The sequence below is a fragment of the Nannobrachium achirus genome, assembly GCF_963921795.1.
Source record: "Nannobrachium achirus genome assembly, chromosome: 1".
NCBI classification, from domain to species: Eukaryota; Metazoa; Chordata; class Actinopteri; order Myctophiformes; family Myctophidae; genus Nannobrachium; species Nannobrachium achirus.
In genome coordinates, this window is record NC_137810.1 from 43,002,818 (window position 1) to 43,029,493 (window position 26,676).

The 26,676-nt window shown below is 41.7% G+C and overlaps 1 protein-coding gene across 1 annotated transcript in view; it reads right to left on the bottom strand.

Moving 5' to 3' along the window:
• Positions 1 to 212: 212 nt before the first annotated feature.
• The window catches only part of armc9 (armadillo repeat containing 9), a gene marked incomplete at its 3' end in the record, with an annotated part of 80,822 nt that continues 54,358 nt past the window's right edge, over positions 213 to 26,676 (bottom strand). Inside the window, exons 24-26 of the mRNA XM_080729344.1 lie at positions 24,775 to 24,862; positions 15,140 to 15,327; positions 213 to 328 (exon numbers count right to left, since the gene is read on the bottom strand). Of these exons, the coding sequence (XP_080585470.1) occupies positions 213 to 328; positions 15,140 to 15,327; positions 24,775 to 24,862 (392 nt within the window). The remainder of the gene's footprint in view (positions 329 to 15,139; positions 15,328 to 24,774; positions 24,863 to 26,676) is intronic.

Below are 26,676 nucleotides of genomic sequence, written 5' to 3' on the forward strand. Positions count from 1 at the left end.
TCAAGTACTGTACAGTACAATTCTGAGATATTTGTATATTTGTACTAATCAAGTATTTCCAATTTTCTGTACTTTTACTCCACTACATTTATTTGAAAACTTTAGTTACTAGTTACTCAGAACCGATGACAACTCCACACTCGCCACAGTGACACAACCCCCCCTCCAGTCACTATTCCTCCAGCATTCCTCTAGACGCTCAGGTGAACACATCACAAGGGGATCTGTCTGTCATCGCTATGGAAGACGCACAGAGCCCAGAGGGAGCTGGGTGGATAACACTCTCTGTCATCACACCAGCATTCCACCAGCTCTCTTCTCTTGGCTTCTGGGTGGGTGGTCGAGAGCAGTTCACTTCACATTCACAACACCCTATGCTTCATCTCTGAGGGTCTATTTACCAAAACAGAACAGGGACCACTGAGGGTGGAAGAGCAGTGATTCTCAACATCTTTCTTTCCAAGGACCCGAAGTTTGATGTGCATGCGGGTTCACACAATCAGCTGTGAGTCTGTGACAACCACATTTTATTTGGCTACTCTATATAGCAGCCGATCTACTGTACAAGCTCTCTAAAATCTTGATAAAAAAAAAGGGGAGATTTTGGAATAATTTAGAATTTTGCTTGAAAACACATCTTGCCCTCTTGGGGACTCTCCCTGGCAAGAACAAATCTATTCATATGTGGGGACAAATTGAGGGTCCTTGACGTGAAAATGTTTAAGAACCACAGCGCCACAATGACACAACTTCCTGCAATAGTTATGACTCCATCTTAAAACTGTAAAGACGCCAGACGGATAAAGAAAAAACCCCAGCAGGATGCAGGGGCTTCAGGCAGCCATTAGGCCTCATAACATAACATAACAGGCTTTCCAGTCCAGTCAGCCTAGCAGAGCGGCCGGAGGTAATCACCCATCAAATGCAATTAAGACTTATGGAGGGAGAGAGAGAGAGAGAGAGAGAGAGAGAGAGCAGATGATATCTTCCTGCTAAGAGGACCAGGCTGTGCAATCGAACCATTATAGCCAGCACTCACAAGTTCTAGGTTTAAGATGTTACATCATCAACAATCAAAAGAAAGCTCCAGTGAGTGATGCGTACAACAGACTGATATCCAGTTAAATGTAAGGGTCTTAGAGCCTGACTGATGGATGTCTGTCCCAGCCTTTTTTAATGCTTTATGTTTTGTAAAATGCCACTATTTTGTAACCCAAAAGCGAGTGAATCATGTGGGAAACTACATGAGCACCTTCAGCCAGAGGCTCACCCTCCCTCCGAAAATGCATACGGAGAGATACAGACTCTCTTTCTTGCCAACTGCCATCAGACTGTACAATGATGACTTATATAAGAACTTTCTCCCTCATGTACAGTATTGTCGATCGGGGCCTTGTGTGTTTGTGTCCATGGTGTCTATTGTGCTAATGTTGTCTAGTAGTTATTCATGTATTGTCACACTATGCTGCTGTTACGCTTCAATTTCCTCTCGGGGATTAATAAAGTATATCTCATCTCATCTCATCTCATGAATGCATTTGATACTGTCCCTTATGTTACAGTGGCTGCTGCTTTTCTTTTCAGTACAAAAGACTGCACACCTTTCTGGTAAGAAGGTACACATGTTGGTAAGGAACTGCACCTTTCTGGCAAAGAACAGGGAAAGGATTACGGCCTCTAAGGAGGAAATGGCTTGCATTTGACCCAGCAGTGTGCTGAGCACGGGGGAGCATTGAGGGGTTAACCACTTTCAACCTGGCTATCCTCTTTATAACATTATAGATGCAAATTGACAAAATTCTCCAAATGTTTGAAAATAGCCAATCTATAAGCTTGTGTAGGTGGACTATTGGTATTTGTCCCCATACACTAACTATGTTTGTATCTCTTAAATTCTATAATCACCTAAAAGAAAGCAATCCAGACACGCTCCATAATATAGCCCTCAACCATAGTGAAAACCTTCAGGGTTGCCCCCTCAGCCAGCTGACCCAGGGACTCTGTGCACAAACAGAAGCACAACTACCAAACGGAAAACACTCTGGACCAAACCAGATTATAAGAAAACAAAAAGAAAGCTACCTGAGACAACCCAAAACCAAAGCAAAATGGAATGCTATCTGGCACTAAAAAGAGAATATAGATTAGAAGAATATCTGAGCACAGTAAATGACCCAAAACTTAGGAAAGCCTTGACTAGGTACAGACTCCGCGAACACAGCCTTGCAATAGAGAAAGGCCGCCACAGAAACAGAGCTACATTTCCTGCCCACTATACCAAGACATCAGAGACACATACTTCCCACAGATTACACACACCCGAAGTGAGTTTGAAAACATGACCAATCATGAAAAACTCCCATACCTACTGGGACAATGCGCGAACACAGCAGCAAGATTTGTGAACTGTTGCGCCAAAAGAAGGCTAGAAACACAACCACCCTATCTACTATTACATTTTTCTTAGAGCCGCATCCCACTTCCAAGCCCATACACGCCCATTTCGCCTCCACTTCAACTCATAGCTAGAGCAGATGTCGGTAGAGCGTAGGGAATAAAACCGCCCATAACTCTATCATTGGCCCCCCGTTGCCATGGTGACCGCCGTCCATTGGCTCGTATTCCCAGCTATGGGACCGGCGGATCCAATTTCAACCGAGGGGGGCGTAGCCAGAACACACACACACACACACACACACACACACACACACACACACACACACACACACACACACACACACACACACAAATAGCTAATAGTTAGCTCACAACTTTCCACTTTTCTCTTTCACCTCAATCGCAGTAACATCCGTATACACCACGTCATCGCATCACCAATACGTTTTATTTATTATTATTTATTTTTTTCCAATTTTTTTTTCTCAAACATTTTTTTTTCTCAAAATAGTTTTTTCTCTAAAATTTTTTTTTGAGAACATTTTTTTTTCTCAAACAATTTTTTTTTCTCAAATTTTTTTTTCTCAAATTTTTTTTTCTCAAAAAACTTTTTTTTTCCTCAAATTTTTTTTTCTCAAAAATTTTTTTTTCTCAAATTTTTTTTTCTCAAAAATTTTTTTTTTTCTCAAAAGTTTTTTCTCTAAAATCTTTTTTTGATAAATTTTTTTTTCTCAAATTTATTTTTTTCTCAAATTTATTTTTTTCTCAAATTCTTTTTTCTCAAAATTTTTTTTTTCTCAAAAATTTTTTTTTTCTCAAATTTTTTTTTTTCTCAAAAAACTTTTTTCTTCTCAAAAAACTTTTTTTCCTCAAAAAACTTTTTTTCTCAAAAAAACCATCAGATCGTGGCCACCCTGTACCTCAGGGATTTGTTTTCGACGAATATTTACTCCTATAGACGCAACGCGACGACCTAAGGCATGTTTTCATTGCAGTTCCGGAATTTTCCCGGCAAAATAAATAATTATAATTAGCATAACTTGCCGGGAGTTTAGTTTTTTGGGTGTTTTCACATGCCCTCATCGGCAGCAAAAATACTGGTATCGCTCGTTTTCACCAAGCGATTGTGACGGCATGAAAACCAGTGTTGCCAGATTTTGCGAGAGAAATAAGCAACCAGGTGTACAAAAATAAGCCCCAAAAAGTGATATTATCTAGCCACACGAGCACTTTAAAACTATACGCATCGCCGCATCAGCTACTTGAAAATTGCCAATCTACAAGCTCACAACAAATAAACCGCAACCAGCCACTATCAATACATACAAGCAACTTTACGGAAATCAAGCCCAGAGTCGCTTATAATTAGCAGACATGGCAACACACGGACTGAAAGACCTGCAAAAAACACACGCGGGCTGAAAGACCTGCAAAAAACAGTCTCCCCAGTTCGGTTTGGTGCGTCTCTTCTCTCACCCTGAACGCTACAAATGGATTTAACAAAATATTCTTGGGGGAGTTCCGACAAGATGGCGACCGAGTAGGACGCGTTTGTTGAGCTCTGTGGAGGTGCATAGTTTTCACATTTTTTAAGCCCATTTTTTACTGCCTTTATAGTTCTTTTGAGACTTTAAACGCCCAAAACACTGGTGAGCGTCTGTTTTTGCAGTTGTTTCGTGTTTCATGCCGAATACGATTAACACGAGGTCGAGGAGTACCAGGTCTCCGACCGCAAACGCTGACAACATGGCCGGCGCAATGCAGGGCGACGCTGACGCTCCGGTTACAAAGAGCATGCTGCGCGAGGTCCTCAAGGAATCACTGAAAGAGTTTATGGATGGTTTTATTCAACCCATGATGCTTGGCTTGGAGAAGAAATTACTGAAGAAGATTGATGACTTCGGAAAGGAGCTGCGTCCTGCAGTCGCCACGCTGAACACGACCGTGGCTGAACATGGGGAGGCCATTGAGAACTTTGGTTCCTCCATGGACAGTTTGCAGATGTGTATCACTGAATTGGAGAGAAGATGTGCTAATCTGGAGGAGAAGCTCGTCATAGCAGAAGACCGGAGTCGTAGGAACAACATAAGAGTGATTGGGATCTCTCCTGGGCTAGAAAAGGCTGACCCAGTGGCCTTTATCCAGTCTTTTTTGCAGAAAACATTCCCCGACGAGTTTCCCGACTCCCCCCCGGAGGTGGATCGTGCTCATCGGACCGGCAATCCACGTTCTGATAAGCCAAGGGCTTTCCTGGCAAGGATCCATTTTTTCCGGGTAAAGGAACGCATACTCCAGCTCTCCAGGAAAGCAGGCCAACTGACATACAATGGCAAAAAGGTGTATATTTTCCCCGACTGGTCTGCTGAAACATCAAAGAGAAGGGCAGCTTTCGGGCCAGTAAAGGAATTCCTACGTTCCATCACCGCGGAAGGAGTGAAATACGGAATAAGGCACCCGAGCAAATTCTGGATAACCGTGGATGAGGCGACTTCTACTTTCAACTCACCCAAGGAAGCTCTGGCCTTTTGCAAGGATAAGTTCAAGACTCCAGGTGCTGCGGACGAGACTCTAGCTACGCAGGATGATGAGACGACAGTTACAGAGAACTAACTTTTACCAGGGACACTTTTGCTTTCGTGATCGCGTGCTTTCAAACACATTCTGCCGATGTGATATCCTTTTGCCTTTAATGGACTGTTGGTAAGCTGGCTGGGACTTTGGAGATGACTTTTACGCAGCGTCTTTCTTTCCTCACTCTCTCCTCCTCCTCCTCCCCAAAGGGTGAGTTGTTAATGTAAGCCTACTTATTGTTTTGGACTCATCATCTGACTTGACGTTGTGTTTTCAAGTGTTTCGTTTCATAATACCTATTTTATTTGTATCGAAGAATAAGATATATTTTATTTTTTAACAAGATCTGTAAGCAGATGGGTGTTACTCGTTTTAATTTAGGTTACCGCAAGGAGAGAGGATTTAGGGCTGCTAAAGCTATAAGCATAATTCACTGTCTTTTTTGTTTGAATATAATGGACATTGTTCTTGTTATTATTGTATTCCTTTTCTTTGCTCTTATTGAGCGTTGTGCTGCTTACTATATAGGTCTAGAGAGTTTTATCTCTCTCTGTTAAGCTTTGTCTAACGGGTTCCGTGTCGCGGTTCAGACGGAGCCTGCTCTCTCTCTCGCCTTCTTCCCTCTATGTCTCTCTATCTATCTCGGCTTTCCTCTCTCTCTCTCTCTCTCTCTCTCTCTCTCTCTCTCTCTCTCTCTCTCTCTCTATGGCTCTCTCTCTCGCTGTGTGTGTGTGTGTGTGTCTCTCTCTCTCTCTCTCTCTCTCTCTCTTTCTGTTAGGTAATGGCGGCTATGTTGGTTGTTAGTTTATGGTTCGTTTATGCCTCCTAAAACGCTACTTTCTCGGGTAGGAGGGCGAGACTGGGCTTTGGCCTTTGTATTGAGTAATGTAGCCTACTGTTTAAGGTGAAACAGATATAAATAATATGGTCTAAATTGTGAAGGCTCCGCGGTTCCAGAGACCACTCGCTCTCCCGCCCTTTCTCTATGTCTCTCTACCTATCTCTGCTTCTCCTCTCTCTCTCTCTCTCTCCCTGGCTCATTGACTCGTTCTTTTTTTTCCTTTTTTTTCTAATCTCAATAGCTGGCGGATGTACGATCTCGTGGCGCGTTGGCTCTACGTGCTTGTGGATCCGCTGTCTGGGGGGGGGGAGCTCTGTATTGGGATATTTATTTTGTAGTCGTGATTGGGTAGGTTCACTGTTTGAAGTATGGTAGTTTACTGTTTAAGACGGAAACAGACTTAACTAATATGATCGACATTTATCTAAGTTTGCACTGGCCTTTTGGGCATGTACAGGGAGCTGTATATGGCGCAGTATGCATTATGTGTGCTGTGTTGTATATGGTTTCCTGATCATACATAACTGTGTTTTATGTAAATACTTATGTATACAGACTTTTCTTTTCTTTCTTTTTTCCCCCTTCTAATTAGTAATTGTGGTTTGTATACATGGATGCATGGGGGGGGCTGTATGTGGCGCAGTATGCATTAACACTGTGTGTGCTTTGCTGCATATGGCCCCCCGGATGTGCTTTTAATTTCTATTTCTAACTACATATATAAGTGCATATATTTTTTATATCATATACACTGATTTCCTTTTTATTTATTTTTATTATTAATATTATATTAGTGCCTTGTCGTGGTGACAGCCTTATTTCCACTTATCTGTCACAAGTGTTTGGTTATTTGCATTAACGTGGCTTATAGGGCTTTATCACATTCGAGGTGGGCCTAATGCTGGACTGATTATTATTATTACAGTTGTTATAGTCCCCTCATTTTTTTTTTTTCCCTTTATTCTTTTCTTTTCTCTCTCCCCCTTCTTTACTAGAAATGTTAACATACCATTCTCATTTATTTAAGTGATATGAAGTGGGGAGATTGATCATAATTTGAGCGGATGGAATGTTTGAGAGCTATTCAGCCACAAGAAGGCACTTTTTTGTTGTTGTTGTTTTTACTTTGGTGATCTGTTATATATTTACATAATCACCAGAGGGCAATGTATGGTTACTTTTGGGCAGTTACTTGTTTGCACTCTCTGACAGAGTGAAATGAAGGTTGACTAATAGGTTGATGGGGTGGGGAACTGTTTTTGTGCACTCTGATGCTAATGGGGTTTTCCCCCTCAAGCTTCAATGTTATGTGTTTTTTTATGTTCGTTTGATGTTGCTTTTTCCTTTCTGTTCCTTTTGGGGTTGTTTTGTTTTTCTGTGGGGAAGGTTTGTTGTGAGGGACCAACTAGGAAATTCTAAAATGTTCTACTGTGCTTGCTGTGCGTATGGTTTGAACCACAATTATGACAGAATATAAATTTCTAAGTTTCAATGTAAGGGGAGCGAATATACCGCATAAGCGAACCAGCATTTTGGGGGTTTTGCGATCTAAATCAATTGACTTTGCATTTATACAGGAGTCTCATCTTTTAAAAGAGCATTCCAACCGATTGGCTAATAAACATTATCGTGTTTTAGCCTTTTCAGCTGCTTCTTCCAAAACCAAGGGAGTAGCCATATTGGCTAGACGTAACCTTAGGTTGGATTTTTTGGGTGATTGGTCTGACAGTGACGGGAGGATAGCTGTTGCTAAAATCCGCTTGGAGGGTAAAATGCTAGCACTAGTCTCTGTGTATGCTCCAAATGTTTTAGACAAAGAGTTTTACAAATTACTAACTAAAACCTTATTGGAACTGACGGATTTCAAAATCATTGTTGGTGCTGACTTCAATGCAACATGGCAACATAACCTAGATAGATCCACTGGGGTAGAAAGCAGAGAACAAGCACTAGCGTCTGCAGAACTACGTGCTTGGGCAAACTCAACTGGCTTACTCGACATCTGGCGTTTAATGAACCCAACGGTTAGAGATTTTTCTTTTCTGTCGGGTAGGCATGCTTCATTCTCTAGGATCGATTACGTTTTTGCCCCTGTTAGCTTGTTTCATAAAATTGCCAAGGTAGAGTTGCTCCCAATGTCACTCTCGGATCACAAGGCGGTGCTGTGTGTTGCTTCACTGAAACAGGTTATAGATAGAGCTCCTAGATGGCGGTTTAACACCACACTGCTGCGCGATGCGGCATTTGTAGCTCAGTTTCAAACTGGTTTGCGCGAATTTATAAATATCAATACAGGCTCAGTTGAGGATCCCAGAATTCTTTGGGATGCAATTAAAGGCTTTATCAGGAGTAATACAACCCTCTATGCGTCCACTCAGAGAAAATTAAGGTCAGCCAAACTGGTGGAATTGGAATCTCGGTTTTCTACTTTGGATAATTCTCTCCAAAATAACTTTGATGTTAGTACAGCAACCCAGAGAGAGCTAGTTAAGAAAGAAATTAACTCCATTCTCAAGCGCCGCTCAGAATTTCAAATGAAACGCACAAGGCAAAACTACTATTTTAATAGTGCAAGACCCAGTCACTTACTGGCTTTACGTCTTAGATCCAATGAGCATTTTGCTGATATTGTTAGTGTCAAATCAACAACGGGAGCCATGGTTACAGAACCCAAAGAGGTCAATGCCACGTTTCGTGCTTTTTATGATGAGCTCTACACCTCCGAGGTCATTCACGATGATGCAGTATGCAATGATTTTTTATCCAACATACAGTTACCAACCCTTAGCGAGGCGGATGCGGAAGCCTTAGATAGACCGCTCCATCTGGCGGAATTACAGGAAGCTGTGCTCGCAATGCGTAGGGGCAAGTCGCCTGGTTTGGATGGGATACCCCCTGAACTTTATGCCATCTTTTGGGAAGATCTAGGTCAGCTGATGCTAGACATGTTTCGATATGCAATTGAAAGTGGCTCTTTCTCCAGGGATGTGAATGTAGCTATTATATCATTATTGTTGAAGAAGAACAAGGATCCCACAGATTGCGCAAGCTATAGACCGCTTTCACTTTTGAATTCTGATCTAAAAGTTTTTGCTAAGGTGCTTGCGCGTCGCTTGCAGGGTTTTATGACCACCTTAGTACACTGTGATCAGACAGGTTTCATAGGAACTAGACTAGCCTCTGATAATGCTAGACGACTATTGCATATCATCGATAGGGCTAAGGAGCTGAGGACCCCCGCCGCAGTGTTGTCGCTCGATGCGTTGAAAGCATTTGATCGTCTGGAATGGTCTTACCTGTGGGCTGTACTAGATAAAATGGGATTTGGTGCTTCATTCATACATTTTGTTAAAGTACTTTATTCTAATCCGTCAGCGATGGTCCTAACCGGTAAGATCTGTTCGCCGCTATTCACGATTGGCAGATCTTCAAGGCAGGGTTGTCCCCTTAGTCCTCTCCTTTTCGCACTTTCACTCGAACCCTTGGCTCAGACAGTGCGTCAGTCTGCAGATATTACTCCTGTTTCGATTAACAACACACAGCATCGCATTTCCCTATATGCTGATGATATTCTACTGTTCATTGAGAATGCACCACAGTCAATTACTCACGTCCTTCAAATTTTTGATCAGTTCAGTTCCATTTCCGGCTACAAAATTAATTGGACGAAGTCAGCCCTTCTACCTCTAAATGATCAGATGAGATCTGCTATCCTGCCGCCCATAATCCCAGTAGTAAGCCAATTCAAATATCTTGGCATAGATATTTTCCCCTCTCTTCAGGCTATTGTTAAGAACAACTATGGTGACACTCTAAATAAGATTTGTCTTGATTTAGATAGATGGTCATCTTTGCCCAACTCTCTCCAAGCTCGAGTTTCAATCATAAAGATGAATGTTCTTCCTAGGGTTAACTTTGTAAGCTCTATGCTCCCTTTGCCACCACCGCCGCAATACTGGAATAAGCTTCACTCTTCGATATCTAAATTTGTGTGGAAAGGGAAACGCCCTCGTCTTAAACTTTCTCTATTACAACGTGCTAGAGATGATGGCGGCCTTTCATTGCCCAACTTTAAATTTTATTATTGGGCCTTCACGCTCCGCCCCCTTTTAAATTGGTTTAACCCAGCAAATAAGGTTTCTTGGAGAGAGCTTGAGGAGAGTTTAGTGCAGCCTGTTGAATTGAGAGATCTTATCTATTCAAACATAACTACACATCAATGCAAAGTTCGCTTTGGACCTATCATTTCTCATTTAGTGGCAGTATGGAGGGCAGCTGAAAAGATGTGTAAGATTGATTGTAAATGGAACTTATTTTCCCCAGTGTTCAATAATCAAAGACTTTTAATCGAGGATCGCCCCATTCGCTTTCCAAGGTGGAGGGCTAAGGGGATTCGTACATTAGGGGACTTATTTGATAGAAATGGTTTACGACCTTTTCGAGATTTGTGTGACATCTTCAATCTGCCTGGAAATACCCTTTTTTTCTACTTCCAACTGAGAACGTCCATGAGGACCTACGGGGTCCCATGGCAAGCTCCCCTTAGATTGCACCCCTTCCATGAGTTTATCTGTGATGGTAACAGAACAAGAGGTTTGGTTTCCACCCTCTATGGTTTTTTATTAGACTGTAGTTATGGGCCCCTATCTGTTGATACTGTTTGGAGGAATGATGTACCAAATTTGGACCCTGACTTTTGTTGGGACACAGTATGGTCTAACATTAGGCTATCTTCTAGAAATCCAGACCATCAACAAATTCATTTAAATTTTGTTCATCGGACTTATTTAACTCCCCGCAGACTATGTGCTATGAGGATTTTGAATAATCCCAACTGCACTCTCTGCGCCTCAAATAGTATTGGTACCTTCCTTCACATGGTTTGGGAATGCCCAAATGTGTCGTCATTCTGGAATATGGTTGCCTCCAAACTTTCAACTATTTTTAGTATTAATATCATATCTTCTCCTTCTTTATTTTTATTAAATGACGTCTCACAGTTGCAACTAAACAATATACGCAAGCGCATCTTCTTTGCTGGATTAACGGCGGCGAAGAAGATGGTAGCTACGCGGTGGAAACCTCCTCATACGTTAACGTTTCGCCAGTGGGCCTTGACCTTTCTAGATATAGTATATTTAGAGCAGTCGATAGCAAGGTTACACGGAGCAAAAGAAGAAAACATTAATATGTGGTCGGACATTGCAGATAAGCTTAAGGCTATGATTCAAGAAATCACTATATAGTGGTAACAGCCTAGCACAGGCATGCACTATTGTACATTCCGTGTTGGTCCGGGGAAAGGGGGTGGGTGGGTTTTCTTTTCCTTTTCTTGTTTTGCTATTGTTTGTGTTGTTTGTCTGTTAATTGCATTTTTCTTTTGATTAATGTTTTACTTTTTCTTGTTCTATTCATATGTATGTCTCTAATTTCATGTTATGGAAAATAAAAATAATTGATAACAAAAAAAACAAAATATTCTTCATGCAACAACACAAGGTTCAGAAAGGATCGCTCATGCGTTATGCAACCTGTTGGGGGAAATCTCGCTCTTATCAGCGAAACGCTCCCCCCATGCACTTGTGGCTTGTGGGCTTGTAGATTTAGCTTTTTTTCACGCGTCACTGTAAACGATGGATGACCATGCAGACTCGATGCTCGCTGCTCTGTAAAACACTTTTAATCATGCAACGAGGAGAAACTATTAACTAATGATGCAGCTCTTTGAGTTGGTAAAGATTCCAGCTTTCATCACAACATTACGAGCGCATCGCATCCCCTATCACGTTCTCCAGACCGGACTTGTATCAAAACCCACACAGTTTAATTAAAAATAGGCTATAGAATACAAATAAGTTTGAACCATGAGCAAGCTCAGAAGGTTCAGAAAGGATCGCTGCATGATGCAACGTGTTGCACTTGTGGGCTTGTAGATTATTAGCTGTGTTTTTTTTCTTCTTCACACGACACCATAAACGATGGATGACCAGAGAACGAAAGAAATAGACTTATGCTGTGTTTGTCAATGCGATTCTAGCCTAAATAATTAATCCCCTATTCAAGGTGAAGCTGTAGACCTACTTTATTTCTATATATTCCTTTACATTCAGGTCGTTTTCAATCCCAGATACAATGTTTTAAACTGTTAACTGGCTCCTTTCATGCACCTGGTTGTCAAAAAAACGGCAAATTCACGGCATGCGTTTTCACTTGAGGAAAATTTGTATTGTCACGGTACTTTAAGCAAAAATTACTAGGTATTTTCCCGTCAAATTTCGGCCCCCAAAACTGCCGGGACACAAAATAAGTGGCCGTTTTCACATGGCGTGAATTTCAAAATTGCCGTCATTTTTGAAAAAACTCCCAGAAGTTTTGCTCAGTGAAAACGGGGCTCTAGAGGGGAGGCCGGCGTAGCCGGCCGACCTTCTAGTAGGACTACAAACCATGGATTGACATCTAGACATACTGCACATTCAGTATGAAACAGAGCTGCTACCTTTAAATGCCTTTTGAGAAAAAAATAAAGCTGCTATGTTCCAAAAGAGTACCCTGTGTATATATATATATAAAATGTCACAATGCGACATAGCTCAGTCGACATAGCTCTGTTTACACAATGCTGTACCCCCTCAAACTGTATATATGCTCCCCATTTTCAACTGTTATTTTACTTGTAACACTTGCTTTGGCAATGTAAACGTGTGTTTTCTCACGCCAATAAAGCTCCTTTGAATTGAATTGCTTCCATTAACACCTATGAAATGTCTGTTTTTTAGCGCGAACACAGTTCCATTGACGTCCATTATAAATGTTTGATATTTCAAAAAGTAAAAACTATGTGTGGATCAGAGGTACTTCAGTGACCTACAACACTGGCTGCATGCATACAAACTTTGTTGCTGATCGGTGTGCGAGAATATCTTCGGACGGACGGTCGCACACACACTTTATCCGAGGATTATTCAGTAATTGATCATACGTGACAATTTCCCCGATACAGGAAAGTAACCGACGAGATGGAGGAGAACATCTCAGTGAGTGGAATTCTCTCTCTGTCGATGGTGGGAGACATAATATAAAAGAATGGGAAATCCGGTTGTGCATCATCACACTTAAAGGGCCAGGGCGCCTTACAAGCTAGGACCGCCGCAGGGCAAAACTAGTGCAGCATTTGTTCCTCAAAACAACAGAATCATGTTGTAACCTGTTAGACAACACGATTAATCACTATTAGACAGATAATCCATTCAATACCGTCCTTTATGTTACCAGCGCCTTTTGTTTCCACATACAAAAGACTGCACTTATTCTGGCAACGAGGGCTGGAAGATCGGCAAGGAAAAGGGAAGTACAGATTGTGGTTGAGAGAGAGAGAGAGAGAGAATGAGAGAGAGACAGACAGAGATAAAGGTATAATGGGGTAGTAGGTGAACTTCAGGTGAACTTCAAAACAAACAAAAGGTAAACAGACATGCATATTACATAATACTAATTGTACAATTACGGCAGTAGGGCATAATGGTGAAAGTCTCTCCATCTACAGATGGTAGACACTGACAGAGTGTGTTATTCAGAGGAAATCTGATCCAAGCGCTTTATCATTTGGACCTTACTAGTACTACCGAACAACACCGCTGTCCCATGGGGGTTGCATATTAGGGCTGGCAGACACAGGTGTACTTTAGCAGCGCCGGTACATGTTGCTTCCGCCGACCGTCGCTTGTTACGTGTACCCGGACGTAGGGCTGTCACAATTATTACATAATCGTCTAATCGTGATTATTTGACATTATCGCAATTATTTTGTCATAATCGTGAATGTTGAAAAATGTCCGATGCGACGCGTTGTGAGCTTGTAGATCGGCTATTTCCACTATCAAAGTTATTTTTTAAGTAGTAAGTTGTCAAATATGTCAGTAATTTATTTGTATATTTAGGTTATGTGTCATATCTACCATGTACAACTTCAAAGCCTAAAAGCCAAACAGAAATGTAATTATCAATGACAAAAACACAATTAAATCGTTAATCGGCAATTATTTGAGTGACAATTAATCGTCATGTAAAATGTCATATCGTGACAGCCCTACCCGGACAGCCCCAGGCCCCCAGCAGCATAAAGAGACTTTCACTTTTCATCTCCGTTGGGTGGAAAGTGAAACCTCATTATGTCCAAAACTGTTGCTGTTCAGGGTTCAGAAATAGCAAAGGTAGCAGATCCACAAGCTCGCGTGGATGCCTTTGTGTGATGATTACATATTACAGTATGATCAAGTAGGGCATTAATTTTACAAAACAATCTGAGGAAATGTGATCCAGAGCTTTATTTGGACCTTACTACTACAATTGAACAACACTTCTGTCCCATGGGGTTGCAGTGCTGGCAGACACTAGCAGCGCCAGTAGGACATTTTGCTTCAGCTGAACGTCAACTGATATTCCATTGGGGTGAAAAGAGGAGAAGTTGGAATGAATTGTAGACAGAAAACAAGAAACACGCCAGACAAAGATAGAAACGGGTGGTGTGAAAAGCAGCCTGACAGACACCAGACAATGCTACAGACGCAGGGCTGTGAACTGGCTTTTGTTTGTTTGCTGGCCAAAGCAGCGGGCGATCTCAGAATTCACAATCCACTCGAGCAGGTTTCAATAGACTACTACGGTTTTAGAATATAAAACTGCTTCTGAATCGTGGTTGGCAATCTAGCTTTTTAAGGGATTATCGCCAACGTGGCTAAGTGAGTATGTAACCCCAGCCAAACTTTGCCAGGATTTAGTTGCCGTCTCAAAAAAGAGGCTAAAATGACCTACTTCCAGTAGTAGTGGAGTTACAATTAGGGTAAGAACAGCTTAACTTTTTTTTATGAGAAAACTCTTTGGCGATACAGGTAGGAAGATATGAACAAAAAGGTTTTTTCAAAGAAGTACTGCTAAACTCCCAAATGGTGTGTACTGCAGACTTGCAAAGAAAACAAATCCAAGGATTTATTTTGTGCAAGCAAACAATATGAACAATGTGAATCGACCTAAAAGGTCTTCATCAGGGCCTGATACGCATTTTTTGTAAGAATTATGTTACTTAAATATTTGGGCAGCTTGGACTAAAGTCCTTGTTACATGTACACAGCCTCAGCAGCATAAAAAGGCGTACTGTATTACTTTTCGTCTGTGTGTCGGGTGGAAATGTTACACGTCCAAAACTGTTAATTTCCAGGATTCAAATTTTAAAAAATTGCTAAAGCAGCTGATCTTACAAGCTCAGTAGCTTGTGGATCTGCAACTTTAAGGATACCTTTGTGTGACTGGTTAGGAAACATTTTTTAGACTCACTTTGTCCTCTGGTAGAGTTCACGGAGGCGGGCCGGCTGGTGTGCTGCGGTTCACTGTGGGAGAACTGGGGGGCGAGTGGTGGGCATCGACCCCTCCGAGCGCTGCTGCTCTGTCCGCCGTTCTGCTGCTCCACTGCCGCGTCGTTGGGCTCCGGCGTTCGTGAGATCTTTGGACGCCTTTCTATTTCTCTATATGAGAAATAGAAAGGAGAAGATTATTATAATTTTTTTAATAGTGAGAGTGTCGATTGTAAGTCATACTGCGTGCAGTTTGAGAGCGAAGGAGCCGCATAAATCACAATGCAATGATCTGCATTCCACTTCACCGGGGCACTGTACATACATCACAAAGTGGCGTCTGGGGGTCCCCAGAAAAAGTAGTTAATATAGTGTCACAAACAGTTTAACCACTTTAAACATGCAACTTTGGTCCATGCTATGAGCTTGTAGATCTGCCCACGAAAAAATCTTGGGAAAATTTGTGCAAATCTTTGAATATATGTATTTTTAAAGCACACATTTTCAACTCAAATCTTCTGGTTTGAGAACCACTGATGTAGAGGCATGGAGCTATGATCACTTTGCTGTGAGCACTTTACTTTAGATTTGCACACCAGCGATTCCCAACCTTTATCTGGATAATTTTTCAAGGTTTGGTCTTTTTATTATTTTTATATTCATGTTATATTATCAATAAAATGCTACTGCTTCACAAATTATTTGGGGGCCCACAGGTTGAAATGGCTGATGATCAAAACGTCACTGATAATCCATTCAATACCGTCCTTTATGTTACCAGCGCTTTTGTTTACGCATACAAAAGACTGCACTTATTCTGGCAACGAGGGCTGGAAGTTCGGTAAGGAAAAGGGAAGTACAGATTGTGGTTGGGGTAGTAGGTGAACTTCAGGTGAACTTCAAAACAAACAAAAGGTAAACAGACATGCATATTATGTAATACTAATTGTACAATTACGGCAGTAGGGCATAATGGTGAAAGTCTCTCCATCTACAGATGGTAGACACTGACATAATGTGTTATTCAGAGGAAATCTGATCCAAGCGCTTTATCATTTGGACCTTACTAGTACTACCGAACAACACCGCTGTCCCATGGGGGTTGCATATTAGGGCTGGCAGACACAGGTGTACTTTAGCAGCGCCGGTACATGTTGCTTCCGCAGAACGTCGCTTGTTACGTGTACCCGGACGGCCCCAGGCCCCCAGCAGCATAAAGAGACTTTCACTTTTCTTTGAATATATGTATTTTTAAAGCAAACTTTTTCAACTCAAATCTTCTGGGCGGCATAGCTCAGGGGTAGAGAAACTGGTATTAGAGCACGAAGGGTATAAATCCCGAAGGGTTCCCAGTTCGAATCCGGGCTCCCCCTGAGTTAATGTCGAAGGGTCCTTGGGCAAGACTCTGAACCCCTAATTGCCTCCGGTGAGTAGGTTGGTGCCTTGCATGGCTTCCTCCGCCACCGGTGTATGAATGTGTGTGTGCTGTGAATGGGTGAATGTAATGCACAATCTATGTAAAGCGCTTTGGATTAAAAGCGCTATATAAATGCACCATTTACCATTTCTGGTTTGAGAACCACTGATGTAGAGGCATGGAGCTATGATCACTTTACTTTAGATTTGCACACCAGCGATTCCCAACCTTTATCTGGATAATTTTTCAAGGTTTGGTCTTTTTATTATTTTTATATTCATGTTATATTATCAATAAAATGCTACTGCTTCACAAATTATTTGGGGGCCCACAGGTTGAAATGGCTGATGATCAAAACGTCACTACAGTGTTGTTTAAAAAGATTCCGACACTGCATCCCAGGTCAGTGAAACCCATGATTCTGATGATTTTAGCACTTTGAGATTTGTTTCAAATGTAATGTGCAATATAAATAAAATGTATTATACTTATTCATATTATTATCTGAATTGTATTTGATTACAGATTACAGGCGGTCCTGTATGGTTTACAACCCGGAGAGAGAAAATCATTGCCTGAAACAGGATTATTATCTCTCTGGATCCATGCAGCCCTGCATGGATCCTATAGGATAGCACTCTGTCAGTTCGTCTCCTGAACACCGTCTCCATCTCAGCTCCTCTGGGAGACTGGACATCCCACTCTCATTTGAAAAGACACATTGAACAGCAGGGCAGAATGGCTCATGTTCCTCGTATGGTTCCAGAGAACCTTTTCTTCATCAACGTTATTTGAGGAGCGACAAACTGTTGTTTGGGGGCCACCTTTAACCACTTAAACCATGTCTTAATAGGTGTAAACATTTGCTGAAAATAGCACGTCTACAAGCTCACAACGCTACACCTTGTAGAACAGCTATTTTCGACAAAGAGATTTTGGGTAGAGGGGGGGGGGGGGGGGGGGGGGGGTTAAAGCAGGGGTTCTCAACCTGTGGGTTGGAACCCCCAAGGGGATCTCCAAATTAATTTGTAGGGTCCCCAGATGATTATCTTAATGTGCAACATTGTTTTCTCACTCAACAGTAAACAAACCAACATAAAGTTTAAGTATATAGAGGGTATATGCACATTTCTAAAGTGACAATTTAAGGACTTTTTAATACATCTAAAATGACAAATTAAACATTGGCCAAATTGTCTAATATTAGAGGCAGAAATTGTGGATTAAGTGCTTAAGAAGGGTTCTTTATGGAACCATTAAAAAAGAAAATGTGTTCTATCTGTAAAGCATCAACGAAGAACCCGTTTGGGTTCCAGTTGGCTGGCACCTTTTATTTCTCTGTGTGTGCAAGGAGATTACATTAACCTTGAACGGACTTCTCAGCCCCAACATCTGATAGCAGCCGTCTCACTCCTTTTCAGCTGATATGGTCCATTTCTGGGGATACAATACCCAGGCGCACACGCATGTCATCAATACTTCCCAGTCACTCTGTATTCCCTAGAGCCTGTCGCAGGCATATCCAGTTATTAGAACATGGATATTTTTAAAATATGAATATTAGGTATCGGTCGCCGTGAGCAAGATGACCAAAAAAGACATTACAAAAACTGCAGACTTAGCAGTTCTACTAACTTTGTTTTAAGGGGCAGCCGCAGACCAGTGTTCGTTTTGTCGACTAAAACTATGACGAAAATTCTTCGTTGACTACCTTTTTTTCCACTGACGAAAACTAAAAAACTATAAGACTAAATATAATGACAATTTTGTCAACAAATGAAAACTAGACTAAAATGTTAGGGAGGGACGAGTGGAGAAGAGATCCAGTAGAACTAAGACAAGTGATCTTATGTTTGGTGGTGCTCCGCTCTGAAAATAGCAAACATGAGCTTGTAGATCGGCTATTTTCAGCATGCAACCATGTGTAATAGTATGCATTAGACGGCATCAAGGCCTGCCAAAATAATTAACTGTAGATTTAGTCGACTAAAATCTTATGATATTTAGTCGATTAAAATTAGACTAATCTATTCAGATGACTAAAATATGACTAAAACTAAATACACTGCCGCAGACACACAACCCGGGCTGTGTTGGATTGCGGGGAGGAGGACGAGGCACCTCTGCCACCAATCCCTCACTCCTAAGAACACGTTCTGCCAAATGCCAATGTCCTGTCCCACTTCCCACAGAGCAATTCTGTACCACATGGCTTGGGTCTGAAACAATTTAGTCTACAGTGGACCGTCACGTCGCATACACAAACTTTAGAAGGCAGTCGTAGCCAATCAGGAGGGAATATGGGAAATAGGACGGATCCATGTTGATGACATGACTTTAGAGATACCGTGTACCGCTTTGCGTGATTTTAGGGCAAAATCTGTAGGAGCAGTGTCCAAAAATGTGTTTTGCAAAAATCGCCCTGATGGTGGCACTAAATGGGACAGATCCATGTTGATGACATGACTCTAGACATACATACTGTGTACCGCTTTGCATGATTTTAGGGCAAAATCGGTAGGAGCAGTGTCCAAAAATGTGTTTTGCAAGAATCATGGCATTGGCATTCCCAGATATGGGCTTCATATTGATGACATATATGCCCAAATCTCCATATATGGGCATAAAAGGGACAATTAATTTGCAAGCGTGGTTGCCGTGACGCAAGTCACATTTCCAAAATAATTCTGTCTTGGCCATATATGGAGCGTGACATGAGGCGTGACTGACTGACTGACGCACATGAACTGCAGGTTTTCAGAGTAAATGCGACTTATGGTCGATCAAGGACCCCCAGAATTATATGCAATTGGCGGCGGACCCCCATCTTAAAATATTTTGTCCCAGGGACCCCCAGAAGCAAAGATTTTAGTTACAAATGTTCACTTTAAAACATATATATTTGCAAACATTTTCATGATTTTTCAAAAATGGCAGATCTACAAGCTCATCGCACAGCACTCGGTGCCACGCTATGAGCTTGTAGATCTGCAACTTTTGAATATGTAGCTTAAGTGTAAAATAATGGTTAAAGTGGTTAAAATCTAATGTGGCGCAGTTGCTTTCAGGTCTAAATATGTTTAAAAACAGGCTGTGGTTGTCATGGTAATCAATCGTGTTACATGATTTTAAATTGAGCCACACTGTTTGAAAACACTAATCGTTTCTGATAACTGCCTTCAAACAGCCCTTCTGCTCTGCACTTGAACGCTGTTTGTCTCAAGTTAAGATACTGTAATGTTGACCTGTAGATGTTACAATATGCAGCTACATAATTGTAAACACTGATTGCATACAGTAGGTCCTGATAAAGTTACTGCTACTGCACAAGTCTTGGTTGTTCCACTATGTAGTATCATTGTAGCCAGACCTATAAAGTATATCAGTCTGGCTAACATGAGCCATTATTTGACTATCTTGACGAAACTGGAATAAATGTACAATTTAGGCATTTAGTAGATGCTCTGAATCCAGCTCGATTTACAGTAAGCAAGGTAACACAAGGTAATACATCAAATGAATAGAGACAGCGTAGTGCCTCAGCAATCTAGGATCTTAGGTAAAGCAAGAACCCATCATCAGTCTAAAATATAAAAAAAATATATATAATAATATGTACATTGAAACTATAGGATGCCAAGTCAACAAATGAACGTAGCATTCATTACATTCTAACCTTTATATAAGACTGCAAGGTAGTCGTACTGTATGTCCTTTGTTTAATGTGCAACATTGTTTTCTCACTCAACAGTAATCAAACAACATATAGTATAAGTGTATACAGGATATCAGTGACAATTTAATGACTTTCAATACCTTTTTAATACCTCTAAGATGAATAAATGATAATAATAAATACAAACTAAACTAATAATAAGACCATTACTACGTTAAAAGTAACCAACAAACTATACTATGAGAAGTCCCCAGTTCAAATATGATTATTTGAGGCGGTCCCAAATACAAATGTGATTATTTTGGGGGATCGCGGGCTCGTGGCCTGAAAAGACCCTTGGTCTAAGAGGACTCTCCAAAATGGGGATTGGCATGGGAGCCAGACGTGTCATGGGCTGGAGACTCTAATGATTGTGTTGTCTCTGTGTCCCAGCGCTTTGGGCCACCGTCATGTTTGTTCTGCCAAATGAAATGTTTTACTGGTTGCTACTTCACTTGAGTTATAGGAGGACCTGACAACACCGCTGAATAGGGCTGAACGATGAGGGCCGAGTCTGCCGTTTTAGACAAGTAAACAACTCCATATAAGAGACAAGTTCACATGGCTACAATCTTGTGTCGCTTGGGCACTTTGAAGCCCCAATGAAAAGCCAAACAAACACTTGGTAGGTGTGAACATGTGTCATTGAAAGAGTATGAAGCCAAGAGCTGCCGGTAAAAGGAAGTCAGTCTCTTCTGTCGATGAAGGGTTTAAGTAAACACGGGTAAACAGCAGCAAGATTTGTGAACTGTTGCGATAAGAGAAGGTTTGCCAATGGAATTACAACCACCCCAAGGACTACTAACCATTGCGTTTCCTGCATCTGGACAGAGACCTACTGCACATATAAACACTATCTGTACCGAGTGGAACTCTACTGCAAATACAAAACAAAGCTGATACCTTGAAACACTATCTTGAAATATTGAAATGTTTAGGACAATATTGCTGCCATTTGCTTTTAAAAGCTTTATACCCTTGCCAACGTGTGTATATACACAGTATACAATGTTGCAATGTGACATATCAGGGGTACCATACAGTAGGTATGGGTGCAAACAATGGCACAGCGGAGGGTGATCACTGACACACTGGCTTATGTTTGAGCGAGAGGATTAAAATGTTTAAAATCAAATTTTTAAACGCGGTCAATTAAAGTTATACCATGTAACTTTTTTTATAAAACAAATCTTAAAATTGTCCTAACTGTTAAATCGCTAAAGTTTTAGAACCCCCACTCCGTTAATTTCAGCTTCTAAAGCCTTCTCTTTATATGTTTTCTATGAGCCGTGAGGGGGGGAGAATTTCGCGGCAAAATGACGTCATCTGCATCATGTGTATACGTTGGCCAATCATATCGCCGATGATAAACACATGGTACACTACCGGCCAATCACAGGCGCATCTTGCTGACTTCTCAGGAAGTAGCTTGCCTCAACATAACAACAACATACTCGGGTGAAGGAGTCCGTTTCTCCGGAATGCCTGAACGCACAGGAACCAGGGACCCCTCTAAAGATAGATCTCGGCGAGCTGCAGGCGGACGCGGTGGCGAGAGGCCCGGTCCGCGGCGAAAAACGGCCGAAAGACGCGGACGCGACCGCGGTTTGCTATACAGCTCTGACCACTAGTTGAGCAACTTACACAGTATAGCTTTAAATTATGTCACCTAATTTGCAGCAATTTACATCCTGCACATAATTCTACATTCATTAAAATTCTAAACTTTAGGGAGGGAGTCGGGGAGATGGGTGGGATATTAGAGTCTAATGTTTGTTATAACAATATCCTGACAATGAAAATATGTCAGAATGTTTGATGGTGCGTCATTAAAATGTATGTTGACATGGCACACTGACCAACTAGAAAATAAAAACATGGCACTTCATTTCAAAAAGGTTGCTGACCTCTGCTCTTTATTTACCCCTCTCCAACTGTACAAAGTTCCCCATTTGTTTTCTTACATTGTTTTTATTGTTTTCTTTTGACACTTTCTTTGGCAATGTAAATGTATGTGTTTTCATGCAAATAAAGCTCATTTGAATTTAATTTAATTAAATATTTGCCAAACGGCCTTGTGGTGACGTGACCTGAATGGACATGACTGACCTCACCCTGCCAGCCTCTCCTCCCTGGCAAAAACACTTCAAACAGTGTAGTGGTTCCAGGGTGATTTAGGTAGCTTATTTTATTGTTGTTTGCTCTAGCCCAGTGGTGGGGGGTCCTTGAGGGGGTTCCAGGGGGTCCCCAGCAAAATGTGTTATAATACAGCATCACAATCATTTTAACCCCTTTATTCATATTTTATATGTTGGCTATATATATAGGCCTATATATATATATATATATATATATATATATATAAATATAAAAAGCAGATGTACATCCACGCAGTGCGGCACAACATGTTTTGGAAATTGTTGAAAGTGTTGATTGATTGATTACTTTATTAGCGGTTTGCGAAATACAGGAAAGTACAGTTCAAGGTGGGTTTAAAAGGGGATTTTAAACCCAAGAATGCCTATGTCTTGCGTTCCATTGGGGTCCTTTGTATTCAATTCATCGAATAAATGTTCTTTTCTTTTAAATCTTAAATCTTTCTTTTCTTTTTTTTATCGTGTCCTCTGACAGGTTCAAATGTGGGGGTCCTTTGGGGGCACGAAAAAGTCTGAGAACTAGCAGCTCTAGTCTAAACACACCCGGGGTGAACTGAGGCAACCCACAGTCAGAGCCAGCCAGAGGAGTGTTTTGTTAAAGAACCAACTGTGATCCAGGGGGGACTTGGCTGTGCTTGCCTGGGGACTCATTACAGTCTGGGGACCATTTCAGGAGTCAAGCTCCTCTGGGATGTGGTGAGGGGGGAAGAAGAAGGGGGAGAAAGAAGAGGGGGAGGACAAGGAAGGGAGTAGGAGAGGGAGAGAGAGAGAGGGAGAGAGCCAGGGATTGAAAGGACCCCTTTGTGGTGGCAGATCGTTTAAAACGCATGTCACAGAGGAGAGGAGGTGCTGAGTCACCCATCGCACTGCTGAGGAATCCCACTGCGCACCGCCGACCACACACACGCACGCACGCACGCACGCACACCTCCCAAAGTGTTCTTGGATGCTATACTTATCATCATGTTGGGAAGGCAATTTCATGAATGCCATTTTTACAGTTTTTAACGCTCTAGATGAAAATAGCAGATCTACATGCTTGTAGATTTGCTATTTTCGGTGCACGACAATGTGTAACAATGTTTTTGTCTCTGATTCTACTATACTTGTGTGGGGACATCTTTGGGCCCTCACAAGAACAGTAATAAACATGTGTTTATTAGCGCACGCGCACACACAAACGCGCACACACGTGCACACGTGGATGCTGCCGACTCATGTCGTATTTTACCAGCCACGGTTCCCTGTTCAAAACAGCCTTCATGTTTATGCTCCCCCGGTGTTCCTGGTGCCAAATTGAACCTGCTCTCTTTGTCTCCGTACCCCCCCCCCCCCCGCCCCCCCTCGGTTTCCTCCCTACCTCTCAGTGCTTGTAGTTAGTGCTGAGGTCAGCTAGGCTGAGATTAGAGCCACAGAGAGGGTAGAGTAGAGGGACAGACAAACAGGAGACATGAGGAGTGGACAGATAAGATTGTGTCCGCCGTGCTCTCAGACTGTCTACACCCCCCCCCCCAATAGTGATCAAATTTGAACTCTGGTGGGACCCCCTAAACGGACAGCGAGGCACTTGGAGTTGTAGGAGTTGAGGCAATACAATTTTCACAGATAAATAGCTGTGTCTACAAACTCAAAACACCCAGTTGTGATGCCACTTTCACAAAATGTAGCTCTTTTTTTGGTAATATTACAATTTGGCCAATGTTTGACAATTTTGTATGGTAGTGTGTTGATTACTTTCGACGCAGTCATTAATTAATTAATTAACAGGTATTAAAAAGGTCTTAAAAGGTCCTTAAATTGACACTTTAGAAATGTGTACCCTGTATACACTAACAGCGACTGTCAGGTCGCCACACGATAGGTAACGAGTGACGCACACACAGACACACACACAGAGAGCGCACACAGAAGCTGTGGGCAATCAGTGACGTGCCACACGATAGGTAACGAGTGACGCACGCACGCACACACACACCTTAAGTATAGCCCTTCGTCCTACTCCTCTCCCCAGCTCTCCCTGCTGACAGAGCTGGGCTCAGTGTCTTAGGGGTTCAGAGCCTTGCTCAAGGACACTTCGACACTAACTCTGGGGGAGCCCGGGATCGAACTGGGAACCTTCCGGTTGCTAAGCGGCCACTCTCTGAGCCACCGCCGCCCCATACAGTATGTGCGTGTGTTACACACAATATGTGCATGTGGATTAGCCTCGTAATCCAGACTCTCCTTAATCAGAAGGCAGGAGGAGTCCGTTTACTACAGGCTACATGTGGATGCTGTTCATGTACGTACTGTATGTGTGCTGGTCGTGCATGCTGGGATGTTTAGTTTACCTGACAGTATCTCCGTTGTCTCCTCTGACTGTCCCCTCATATGGTCTGTCCAGCTCTGAATCCTGGGACGCCCGGCCACACTCTGACGCTGTGTGTGTGTGTGTGTGTGTGTGTGTGTGTGTGTGTGAAAGAGAGAGAGAGATAGACGGACAGAGAGACAAATAGACATAGAGATTGGTAAATTCATGTCACACACATTCTTGCAGTAACCAGACAGTTAGGTACAGTAGATATCAAACATCTGGGGAACATCTATTGGTAAAAGTGGCTGAAGACTACCCAATAACACCAAAATAAATATAAATAAATCTAAAAATAAATAATTGATTTGACCAACTACGGCCCTCCTTTAGACATTCCGTTACGTCCCAATACATGAACCACCTTGCGCCTAACATTCACACTAATCTGTTGATTCATCTTCAGATTATTCTTGTAAATCTCTGTGATCAATTTTAAATCATACAATGACGGTAAAATAAGGCAATAAAGTACAAAAGAATGGAAAAATAAACAGTACGAGGTATGAAGTCTGCAGGACATTTCATTTTCAACATGTCTTCAAAAAGTAGACCAAAGCTTATTGATATTCCACATCCCTGTCATCTCTCAACCACTTTGTTCTTCTGAATGTTTTTGCAGGACTTTTTAACATCAAAGAAAGAGCATATGATCTAATAAATCATAACAGGCCAAAGGGAAATTAAACTGTACCACAAATATGTGGCAGACTTGTGCACAGTGCACAGGTCATAGGTGTCACAAACAAAAACACATTGTATGGACACGGCAAACACACACACACACGCACACACACCAACATTTTTCAATGGCAATTTTATAAATGACATCATTTTGTTGTTGCCTTTTTTAACCGTAGCCCTGAAGCCGAAAATAGCTTAACATGTAAGCTTGCGATGTGTTGTGAGCTTGTAGATCTGTATAAATCAGGCATAACTCTAAACTTATGAAAGTGAAGAAAAAGGTAGCACACTCGTAGCCACGATGCAGAATTTATTTACAGAGAAGAACTGGGCCTGGTAAGGTCTTCTTCAGTTAGTCCCCTGAAGAAGACCAGGTCGAAACATTGCGTTTCTTCTCTAAATTCACCTTCATATACTTAAAGGAGCTATAGACAACTTTTTCTTGAAAAACGGATGCTAAAATAAAAATTCAAAAAAAGTGTAAAATAATGATAAAATAATCATTTTGGCCAATGTCAGACCGACACTTTGTTTACATTCTAGTCTATAGACTAGGATGTAAACAAAGTGTCGGCCCTACAATGAAAAAGTTGACTATAGCTCCTTTAACCTCAGTACTTTGCGCCCTCAGTACTTTGTTTGATAACTCCTACACACGCATGCACGCACGCACGCACGCACGCACGCACACACGCACGCACGCATTCACGAATAGTGATTTTTAGTATTCGAATTATTCGACCTCAAAGTATTCGAATAGTCGAATATTCGATAGGACTGTCCAAATTGTCAAATATTAAGTAAGCAAGAGGCGAACATTGTGAAAATATTCACATATTATTTCCACAATATTTATCTGTGGAAGCGAGTCACATTAAATGTAATACCTACAATTCCAAGTGCTTGTCAGGGTGAGGGTCCCCAGTTCAAATATGTTTATTTTGGGGGTCACGGCCTAAAAAGGTTTGAGAACCCCTGGTATAGAGCATTAACAAATTCATCCACCAGCCAGGGCATTGACAACTCATTCTTATGACTTCCTATCTCGCCAAGCTTTATAAACTACATCTTTTTTAAAGAGAGAATATATATATATATATATATATATATATTCGACTTTGGTGAACAACATCGAATAGTGACTTTGATATTCGAATATTTGGTGAATGCCCTAACGCACACGCACACGCACACACAC